This window comes from Stigmatopora nigra, chromosome 4 (assembly GCF_051989575.1).
Source record: "Stigmatopora nigra isolate UIUO_SnigA chromosome 4, RoL_Snig_1.1, whole genome shotgun sequence".
NCBI lineage: Eukaryota > Metazoa > Chordata > Actinopteri > Syngnathiformes > Syngnathidae > Stigmatopora > Stigmatopora nigra.
Window position 1 is genome coordinate 5,217,192 of NC_135511.1, and position 12,153 is coordinate 5,229,344.

General features: G+C 35.7%; 1 protein-coding gene across 1 annotated transcript in view; it reads left to right on the plus strand.

Moving 5' to 3' along the window:
• Nucleotides 1-2,154: 2,154 nt before the first annotated feature.
• The window catches only part of LOC144195156 (multiple C2 and transmembrane domain-containing protein 1-like), a 55,735-nt gene continuing 45,736 nt past the window's right edge, over nucleotides 2,155-12,153 (plus strand). Inside the window, exons 1-10 of the mRNA XM_077714580.1 lie at nucleotides 2,155-2,175; nucleotides 2,682-2,775; nucleotides 5,211-5,312; nucleotides 5,677-5,856; nucleotides 6,765-6,819; nucleotides 6,888-6,961; nucleotides 8,301-8,439; nucleotides 9,127-9,229; nucleotides 10,275-10,376; nucleotides 10,717-10,791. Coding sequence (XP_077570706.1) covers nucleotides 2,155-2,175; nucleotides 2,682-2,775; nucleotides 5,211-5,312; nucleotides 5,677-5,856; nucleotides 6,765-6,819; nucleotides 6,888-6,961; nucleotides 8,301-8,439; nucleotides 9,127-9,229; nucleotides 10,275-10,376; nucleotides 10,717-10,791 — 945 coding nt within the window. The remainder of the gene's footprint in view (nucleotides 2,176-2,681; nucleotides 2,776-5,210; nucleotides 5,313-5,676; nucleotides 5,857-6,764; nucleotides 6,820-6,887; nucleotides 6,962-8,300; nucleotides 8,440-9,126; nucleotides 9,230-10,274; nucleotides 10,377-10,716; nucleotides 10,792-12,153) is intronic.

Below are 12,153 nucleotides of genomic sequence, written 5' to 3' on the forward strand. Positions count from 1 at the left end.
ATATATATATATATATTATATATATTATATATATATATATATATATATATATATATATATATATATATATATATATATATATATATATAATATATATATATATATATATATATATATATATATATATATATATATATATATATATATATATATATATATATATATATATAATATATATATATATATAATATATATATATATATATATATATATATATATATATATATATATATATATATATATATATATATATATATATATATATATATATATATATATATATATATATATATATATATATATATATATATATATATATATATATATATATATATATATATATATATATATATATATATATATATATATATATATATATATATATATATATATATATATATATATATATATATATATATATATATATATATATATATATATATATATATATATATATATATATATATATATATATATATATATATATATATATATATATATATATATATATATATATATATATATATATATATATATATATATATATATATATATATATATATATATATATATATATATATATATATATATATATATATATATATATATATATATATATATATATATATATATATATATATATATATATATATATATATATATATATATATATATATATATATATATATATATATATATATATATATATATATATATATATATATATATATATATATATATATATATATATATATATATATATATATATATATATATATATATATATATATATATATATATATATAATAAACATTGTTTTAGATCTAGAAAAGAACTGAATATTAATGGCTTTTAATCCTGTTCTTTAAATCCTTTTAAAAGAAAAAATCTAAATATTATATCTAAAATGGTCCGGCCCACATGAAATCAAGTTGACGTTAAAGTGGACCGCGAACCAACCCGACCCTTGTTCTCAATCATCAAAAAGTTCCTCAAGGGCTTCGAAAAGACAAAATTGACATATTTAACCAAACAACATTTATACTTTGTGCTAGATATTTTAAGCCAGTCTTGGCCTTTTAGTTTGCCCCTTTCAAGTTGATGTTTTTCTCTTCTTAAGTATTCTCACAAGTGTTTGTATCGTTATAGAAATCATGCCTTGGAACAAAGAGTTCCCCATCCTCTATATTCTTTCTCTCTTTTTCTCTCCCTCTCTTTCTCTCTCTTTCTGTCTGTGCCCCCTCGCTCTCACACACTCTCGCCTCTCATCTCCCTTACAGAGCTTTTGGACAATGATATCGCCTGAAACAGGCAGAGTCTGACAGAGTTGGTAATAATGAATTAAGTCTGTAGCCTGGCCTGACTCTGAGATTTAAATTATAATTACTCCTGTGGGGATGGACAGGGCTATTGCCAGAGAGAGAGAGAGAGAGAAATAAATTGAAGTGAAGTGCATTTCCACTCTTGCTTTTAAGATTCGCCGACATGCTCCTCAATTTGGCCTCAATGTACCTGAGTGTTTGGGCAAGAACAAAAACGTTGTCTGTGTGTGTGCATGTGCCTGATAGGGCCTTTACTTTTGGATAAAAATGGATTGGAACAAACACCTAATTCCTTTTGTTTTATGTACAGTCAATAAACAGTGAGTTGAGACCATTGCGGTATCACGCAGACCTGTATATTTATATGACATTTTTGAAACTTGCCTCTATACATCAAGCTGTTCTCCTTCCAATTTTCTCTGATGAACGTGCAACCCATTTGCTTCTTTCGGGTCTTAGTTGCACCCCGAATGTACAGTGGGCACAAAAAGCCTGTGATTAGAATGACCCAGTTCGTATCAAACTCATGTTAAATGGGAGTCATCACACATTTTACACAATTAAAGCATATCTGATTAACCCTGTGCTTTTCAAATAATATGGCGGCCCCACTAAATGGGCGCAAAGGGATACGTGGTAGCTCAAGACTTAAAAAATACAACTGAAAATAATTGAGAAGCACTCGTTTAACTCAACGTGAAGAGGTTACCGTATGCTGGAAAGCCAGAGTTTATTAAATTCATCGGATTGAAACTAAATGTTTTGCTGTAATGAAAGCAACATTGAACTTTTTGCCCATAATGCCAAAAGGCATGTTTGGCACATTTAAACTATGACGGCAGCAAAGCAGATGGTAAACCTCATGGGCTTTAGAATGGAACTGTAAATATTCTGGAACAATAGTTTCAGATACTTTAATAAGTACATCAACACATTTCCTTTTATCTGTAATCCAGTCAGGTAAATTGTCAAGTTCATGTCACTAACAAAATGTTTACTATCAAATCAGAATTGTCAAAATCCAACAGAGGGAGTGAACTGACTCATTGATTAACGTTTTCTTCATCATATTTTTGGGAATCTTCTCAATTATAATAATCCACCGATGGTAATCTACTTCAATTTCAATAGTATAGAACTAAAGTATATCAACAAGCACACATACTGCGGCTACTCATTTGTCGTCTTGGTGGAGGTGGCTATAAATGCCAGCGATATATTTTAAAATAAGGGCTGCTAAAGGACATTTTCTACCCTTTTCCTCCCTTAATGAAATGTCAGGTTATTGACCCATCTTTCTCTTAAATGCTAATTTACCAGCCTCTTTGACATTTCACCTATGTTCTTCTGCTGTTTCAGAGCATGTGGAGGTCATTGCATAACCTGAAAGATGTTGGTGTGGTGCAGGTAAAAGTCATTCGTGCTGAAGGACTGATGGCAGCAGATGTCAATGGTAAGATAGGGCGATAAATGTTGTTTCAGAGCCATTGACGGCGTCAGACGTTCAATGCATTTCAACTTGGGGCAATGCTGTTTTTTTTGGTGTGAAAATACTTGGGGGCCTTTAATCTAGAATTTGCTTCAAAATTATTGAAAAAATGCCTGCAGCTTGCTGATTTTGTTTGGACATATTACCGCATTTTAACTATAAAACGATTAATGTGCTCATCTGACAGATTAATGCTTTAAATTCAACTTTATGCATTTTTTCTTTGCTATCTACAATGTTTGGTATAATCATGGTAAAGGTCTATAAATGTGTATACCATATTTTCACGACTATAAGGCACACTTAAAAGTCTTAAATTTTCTCCAAAATAGACAGTGCGCCTTATAATCCAGTGCGCCTTATATATGGAAAAAATGGAAATCCAAAAATGAAAAACCACCACTGTCGGATATTAAAAAAACACAAATGCTTGAACTGAAACAATACTGTTAAATATACAGATGCCATCTTAGTTTACAACCTCTTCCATCATATAGCTCCTCCCCCACTGCAAGATTTTATACAAAAAAATCCAAAACATCAACAATGGCTGGCTCTAGAGGTGACAGAAGTGAGTGCTTCATACCTGGAAGTCAATAGCAATTACCGTATTTTCACGACTATAAGGCGCACTTAAAAGTCTTAAAATTTCTCCAAAATAGATATATAATACAGTGCACCTTATAATACAGTGTACCTTATAATACAGTGCGCCTTATAATACAGTGCGCCTTATAATACAGTGCGCCTTAAAATACAGTGCGCCTTATAATACAGTGCGCCTTATATATGGAAAAAATGTCATTCATTGAGGGTGCGCCTTATAATGCGGCCTACCATGCATGTCTTTAGGATGTGCAGGGAGTACCCATAGAAAACCCATGTAGGGCCAGAGAGAACATGAAAACTCCACCCGGGGGACCAACCTGGATTTGAACCCAGGACCCCAGAGCTGTGAGGCAGACACAATAATCACTCAAGCAGCCGGGCCACCAGTTATAACATTTTCATTTTACATTTGAGATACCATTTGATTAATGGGCAAAAGAAAAAACTGAAAAAAATCCATTTTGAGGGGCACTACAGGCTGATTGGATATTAAAAAAAATACTGTCAAGCATTCTTTTCTCTTCATTCAAAAACTGGTTTAAAAACAAGCAAATACCCACTCACACCTGCATGTTTTTAGTTTTGATATGTGGATTTCCGTGGTATAGCTTCATTTTCATTGGACATTTTTGACATGAAAGTCATTCACTTCAGGATTTAATTCTATTTTTCTATGTGGACTGTGTGTGGCAAATTGTACAATACCATAAACCTAGCCCGAGATAAAATGTAATGTTGGTTTAAGAGACAGTTTGGGGGAGTTCAAATAGACTTGATACTGGGCGCTAAATTCATCACTGTGTATTTAGGGTAGAAGATGCTGGCTGCTAATTTGAATAAGAAAGAAAAAAATGTTCATTTCAACGAACAAATCTCCCCCCTTTCCTTGCCTTTGTTTTCTTTCTCCACTTGCTCCCGCCTAATCTGCCATTCCCCATTAATTCTTACTTTTAATTAGGTATGCAGTGGACAGGCCTAGTTTTTCACTGCATTATCTAGTTGAGACTATATAAAGCATGTGTGTGTTTCTCAATTGGAAGCAGCAAGAGTCTGTGTTAGCCAATACAAAGTGGAACTGCTAGATTTGGTTTATTGAGACCAGGGCAGACAGAGTACATCTACTAATGGCTCTTGTAGTTCACTTGCAGCCGAAATTTACTCGCTGACCTTGTTTCGCAGCTCATTATTCATTCGGCATAGAAAAAATAGCCCTGTATCAAAGTTATTTACCTGTTTTTTGCACTGCCTAATGTCCCTCTCGCCCCATTTTACTCAAACAAAAGAACCATCTTAAATGCATGTTGCATTTTGAGGTCATCATGGCATAGTTTTGTCCAAGTATTTTTTTAAAAAAACTTTTGAATTGTGTTGTGTTTATGCACAACTTTCATTTAACACGGCAAATACCATTGTTTCGTCCTAAATCGAATATGTCAAACTTAACAAACTGTCTTAGTATTGTAGTTTTAATTTTCTTCAGATGGTGGGCTGTCCCCTGATCCACAAAAAATTTAGGCTGTCGCCGACGTTGCCAGACGTCCAATCCAAACTTAGTTTACTTACCGTTGGGCAAATGAATCCTTACAGACATTGTTAACATCAAAACTGTCTCTCTGAAGCTCTGCATCTAAAATTAATATGCAAATAGTAAATTTCAATGGTATGGGGAATTATACACCTTTTTGTTTCCCATTCTTAAATCAAATGGAAAACAGAACCCAGAATATTTTGTTTTTTGGCTTGACAATGTCGGGAAAAAAGTTTCAAATAACTTTGTGTGTGATGGGCAGATGCAACAGCCACATTAGAGCCCTCAACACACGAACACCCTATTTTATTAGTTGAGCACAGGGAAAGGCAGGTAGACAAACAGCCAGAGTGTGAGAAGGGAGGTCAGTGAGAGAAAAGTAGTTAGCTCTCTCCTCTCTTGTTCCCTTTCATGCTGCCTGTCCGTCTCCTCTTTTTTCTTTTCTTTTCTACATCACACTCCAACCATCTTTCTTGGTCTAATTGAAGTGCTTTTGTAGTGCTCAACGAGAAAGAGAATTGAAAACAGTCTCAAAAGCCAACAACTCTCCTTGTCCTGCTCCTTGAGTAGATGCTTTAATGTGAGTCATTTCAATAGTGATACATTATAAGCAATTTCACATTCAACTAGAGGAGCAAGGATGGCATTTACTTCATTACCTACTTCAAGGACTTCAATGGAGTTTCTTTTTCATTTACTGTATACGTAAGTTTTTTTTTTCCCAATAGCTTTCGAGCATAGTCCCATAATAGAGATGTGCTTTGATTGTTACTGCCATTGGCAGGGATGGGTGTCCAGTCTATTTGAACTGAGAGGGGTGGCAATGATCGAGATGATCAATGAAAATGAATGCGTAACTGAAAATAATGCTGCGCTTCACCCAGTGCTCGCAGAGACATCACAAATAGGTAGTTGCGACCAGACATGTTACACGAGGAGTTGCGGGGGAGAGACCCAGTGCCCATGATGTTCCTATGAGCAGCCAACGAGAAGTAATATACTATACTCCTCGTATTAGTGATCGCTCTGGCATCCGCGCTGAGTGATGGAAAAAAACACAGAAAAAAATGCAACGCTCTGCCCAGTGCTCGTAGATATCTGTTATACACGAAAGAGATGAGGCAAAAAAGATGCTACAATGATAAACATCCTCACATGTCTTGGCCACCTGGCTTTCTCGTATCTCAAAATTTTTCTCGTTTCTAGAGATACTTATTTGCTCGAAATTTTACTCGTATCTCCAAATGCTCGTATGTCAGGGTGCTTGTATGTTGAGGTGCTGGTATGTTGATTTACCACTGTATTCTTCAATAAATGTTATTTTTAAATATTTGCCAAATCAAAATTGTGATCAAACTGTGTTTTAAGATTGAAGGTGCTGTCAGACCCCTCCATCGTAGACTATAATTTGTTATGTGTGCACTGTAGTATTTATTCTGCTTTCTGCTTCGAGGTAAAAACTGACCTCCTTTTAAATTAGATTAAACACCCCCAAAAACTGCCATGACGTGCTATGAGGGCATAGAAGTACAATGGAAAAAAAGCCACAATAAAATGAATTCATCCTTTCATCCTCCGTACCTCGTAAGAGTTGTAGCCGGGGTCTATTTCAGCAACCAATTCCGGCTGTACCCCACCTACTGGACATTGTTAACTGGGATAGGCTCCAGCACCCCTGCGACTCTTGCAAGGACAAGCGTAATGAATTATAAATTAACCATAATTAATTCTGATGGACAACTCAAACTCTCAACTTTAAATTTTCTGCGAGGCAATTAAACCGCTTTCTCATCCGTGCCGTATTCATCCGCCACAGCTTCCTTTGGGGACCACGAAATGAGTTTTCTCTCCTCTGGAGGCGCCATGGAGACGTGACCCTATGTGGGAGGAGCTTTAACTGGACATTGGCTCAAATAGAAGCGTGTAATGTTTGAGACAGCTACCTTGGTGGTAACGACCAACAGAGCAAAAGTTCAACACTGGTGGCAAGTCTAGATCACCAGAACCTGCCAAGTCATTAAAAAATGGCAATTAGACCAAAATAGAGAGGTACTACAGCGGTATAATGTTCTGTCCCTTAATTTATATTGATTGCAATTTTGATTTAATCAAACTTGAATTTGTGGCATAACTGTCCATGATGTGGAAGTGACAGGATGATTCTTTATAAATTCAGACATCCAGAGGAAAAAAAATGACATACGTTGATTGCAGTGATTTTTTTGTACAATTGATGGCAACGGGCGTCCAATCCATACAAAATATGTACAAAAATACAGTTCGATATTACAAAAAAAGTCAATATTTTAAGCCGCATTACCTCACTAGGGGAGCCTTTAATCAAAGACAGCATTGTCTGGAGGATGATATACTCCTTAATGCTTTGTCTATTTGACTGCATCTTGTTTTCTATTGTTAGAGACACGTCTGTCGATAGCCACTTCAAACAAGCCACATCAATAAGCGTCTCAACAACTGATATGAGAGGCAACACCTTCGGCAGCGCATTGATCACTGTGACATTTGCTTTGCACACCCACTAAATGTCCTGCCCTTGTCACAACATTTGAAGAAAATCACACAGATCGATGATGCTCACAAGCGCGCAAATCCAAGCACACATGCTCGCTCACACAAATGCCAAAAGGGGATTGAACTCAATTCCAACTTTCGTGAGTCTTACGAACGTAATAAAATTATTTCAGTCCTCTCAATAGTTCCCCATGACTCGTGTGACATATTTTAAATATTCTGGCCCAAGCCTTTTTGCCTCATTTTCTAAAACAAACCTGCTTTCCACACAATTATTCAAAAATGAGGTACTCACTGATACAACTACCCTTAGTAAAACACAGAACTTACCCTTTCTTTAAAAGATATAGAATTAAAAGCTAATGAATATATGGCAGCATGAGAAAAATAATTTAAGTCATGTAATTTGCCATGTTTCTATTTAGCTAATAAATCCCAACAAGTGTACATTGTATAACTATGGATATAAATATATATAACTTTTGCGTCATTTCTCTACTTACCAATGACAATATTATAATATATTGAATTTTAAAAATGTATAATTATCATATCTTTATTATATGTGTACTAATTAATGGAATTAAAACGGAATAACTCTTATTATTGCCAGAATAACAGTTGATTTTCAAAGCGCCTTTTATTATACTGACTCAGTAGGAACATTTTTTTATTATTTTAACATCTGTCCATGGAAAGTACAACTTAAAGAATGCATCAATTCATGCTTTATTTCAGAGATTTGACAAAACCTCTCCTTGAAATCTCAAGCAGAGAAAGTCTACTTCTCCGTGTTGTTTCGTTTCATTATTTTTTGAAGGCCATTCATGTATTTTTCTTTTCTTTTCCTGTCTAGGTAAGAGTGACCCTTTTTGTATAGTGGAGCTGAGTAATGACCGGCTGCAAACTCATACTGTTTACAAAAACCTCAACCCAGAGTGGAACAAGGTCTTTACTTTGTGAGTACTATTATATACTGGCAAAACATTAAAATAGCAATCTATTCTATCAATGCCAGGTAACTCATTACCTGGCATTGATAGTGATATACCTTAAATCACATGTGTCAAAGTGGCGGCCCGGGGGCCAAATCTGGCCTGCCGCATCATTTTGTGTGGCCCGGGAAAGTAAATCATGAGTGCTGACTTTCTGTTTTAGGATCAAATTCAAATGAAAAGTTTAAATGTATATTACATTTCCTGATTTTCCCCCTTTTAAATCAATAATTGTAATTTTTAACCATTTTTTTCTATGTTCTGTGCCCACGAACCAACCCGAGTCTGACACCCTTGACTTAAATCCATTTCTTCTGAGAAAATTAACATATTTCTTGAAGAAAAATATGAGGGGTTAATAATGAAAGAAAATACTGATATTGTATCAAATTTGTAGTTGATAATTAGAACAAACTTTACAATACTTCTTAAACATGTGATACAATTTGAGTTCAAAGTCAGGTAATTCCCAGTATTGGGACATGTTAATTTAATTATTCTACAAGCCCCCACAAATCCTCGTTTTTATGTACTACAAAGGACTGCCCATCTTTATAGCTGACTTTGATGAGTCTGACACACCTCTACTTTGGCAAATATAGTTCAAAGATGGACAATGCGTTTAAACTTTTTTTTTTTTTTGCCATCCAGTAATGTGAAGGACATTCACTCAGTGCTCGAGGTCACTGTTTACGACGAAGACAGAGACAGAAGTGCAGACTTCCTGGGGAAAGTGGCCATTCCTTTACTAAGTGTGAGTCCAACTATTGTTTATTTATCCCTTAGAAACATTAAAAACAAGAGGAGTACTTTAAAAGAGCAGACTTCTACCTAAGCAACCAAATTCAAAGAATGGATATTTGCAAGTGAAAGCACTCTCTTTAAGTAAGAAACTCGTTACAACAAGACATTTGACCTCATGAGTATTTTTATAATCATTTTATTCATTTTTGAGTTATTTTAAACACAAACATACTGACAAAAAATATACAAACCTATTTGACCTTTGAGTCACGGTTATTTAGGAAATACACAATTAAATCCAACAACTCACTACCACAAAATTTAATAAGATCTTTCATTTCGTGTTTCAAACATATTTTGCAACTTTTATCGTTGTCGAGTTTATCTTCAACAACAACATACAAACCTCGGTGACCTTTGACCTACTGACTCCCAAATTTAATCACCACTTTAATTTAATATAAGAAAAAAAACTGTAAAATTGATATTAAATCCTTTATTTGTTCTTTATTTATCAGCAACCTAAACATAGAGAAAAACAAACAAACAAACAAACAAACAAACAAACATACCAAACCAAATACATAACCTTTGTTTTTGTAGGTTTTGCCTACTAGCTGAGGTTATAAAAACACTCAGTTGAAATTCCTATATAAGAAGCATAGGTTATTTTTGCTCACACATTGACAAGTTTGAGGTTGTCAGAAAAGCGATTGACAGTTGAGTAGAACATAACGGCGTGAATGAGAAATGTTATGAAAATGACACTGATCAAAAGCTGAAATGACACACATTTCACAAAGTATATTTATATACGCTCTTGCGGTGATTGAAGCTGGTGTCGCATATATAAAGTGTGATTCCCCAGGATAGTTAATTTCTGTTTGACAGAGGCGAGCTGCTATGGGTAATGAACAGGTACTTGTCAGAGTTGCCACAGTTGTTTTGGGTTCCCTGTCAGCACAGGCAGCCGGGGGTTCAAAGGTGGCCCGAGGAGCCCATTCTGTCGGGTATTGCCAGACAGACGCCTGTCATGTCCCTCTCCCCGCTCGCAGATCCAAAATGGAGAACGCAAAGCCTACGTCTTGAAAAGCAAGGAGCTGACAGGGCCAACAAAAGGGGTCATCTTTCTCGAAATAGACGTCATTTTTAATGCTGTAAGTTCTTTTTTTTTTCGCTTCTTTAGATTCCCTAACGTATTGAAGCAAAAATGTTTATCCCCAACCTTTCTCTCACTGCCGATGTCTTAATTCTTTCCATTTTCCCATCCTCACTCATCCTTATTTTTTTGCTCTAATTATGGAAGGCTCCCCCCTCAGCACTCTTTGTTCGCCCATTCCGTCCCTGTGTGTGTGTGTCCCGTAGCTGCCATCTTAATACCACCCACCCATTCGCTCCAACCTCTCACAGAGCGCGCGCGTGTTGTATTGTGACAACAAAAAAAACTAGAAAATATTCATAACAAAGTATATATTTCACCACATTGTTTTCCTCCAGGTGAAAGCTGGTCTCAGGACACTGATTCCAATTGAGCAGAAGTACATGGAAGAGGAACCCAGAGTATCCAAACAGGTAAATTACTAAAGGGTGGGTCTTAATTCTTTTCCAACCATACTCATCATAAGCACATTCATCTGGATCTATTAGAAATATTCAATTATTTTAGTTTTACAAAGTGAATTTTCATCCTTACACTATCTTATTTATAAAAAAATATGGAAACTGGAGTAACACTTCATACTTTAGTCGTTTTCCCGAGGTTTAACATATATTCTTGTTTTCCTAATTACCACAATTAAATCATTTGTAATACTCCAGAAATCACATGTTGCAAAAGGTGGTAGGAAATTTGACATCTATGGCTTTGAAGAAGAAAATGTAGTTTACCGACAGTGTTTCATTATACATTTTTTTCCTATATATTTTTTTAATAGTAGAATGACTATATTATATACTACATGTCAACACACTATTTGCATACATGTCACTTGGCTGTATTTCATATACATATTTGCTTATTTTATGCAAATAAACCTAGTTATTGTTATTGATCATACGAGACATTAATACTATATAAAATGATCTGAAATAACATTGGCTTAAAAGTTCCAAAACAAATTTAGAGTTCATAAAAATGACTGAAATGTAAGATTATTTTAAGAGAAAATGCCATCAGTCGGGTAGAATGAATTCTAAAATAAAAGTGTGAAAAGTCTACGAACCCTTTAGCCAACATCGCACCCCATGCGTGCTTCGCTGTGGTAGGCCGTTACCAGCGAGCCGGGCCAGCGTGGTCTCGTCAAAGCCAACAACTGTGCGGGCGAGATAAAACAAGGTGATTGAAGAGGGAAAACAGCGTTTGATTTTTGTTTCTTCTCTCCTTTCTCCCTTCTCTCATCTGTCAGCCGACTCGCACCCACCCCGGCCCGCTGAATAGAAATGTCAACCTGTCAACTGCGGGGTGCATAAGTAGATTGGCCGTCCTTCTAGATGGCCCTTTTTTTTTTTTTTGCTACTGCTGCTTTGCACTTCATTGTCACGCCGCTCAGTGTGGCAGCAGCACAAAAGGCTGAATGGCTGGGGCCGGCCCACGTCACACATGTCATACGAGTGACCGTTTGGGCTTAGTAGTCAATGTCGCGCCATGCCCTGCCGCACACATCCCTCGCCAACACGGTGCTTTGCGCGAAAACATCTCCCATACCACCCTGCTTTCAACTCTGTCCGTTTTTATGTCGTCTCTATTGTACTGTCTTACTCCCCCCCGCCCCTCTTGAGTGTCAGAATCTCAATCTCACCTCTGACACGTGGAGATGACCCTTGTCAGGGTCTCACAATGATGATGTCAGTGGTTGCTTTGGTAGGCTCGCCCCTTGAGGCCGGGAGGGTTGTTGAGTGCCAGCATGTACCTACTGTTACTTGCTGGTTAGTCAG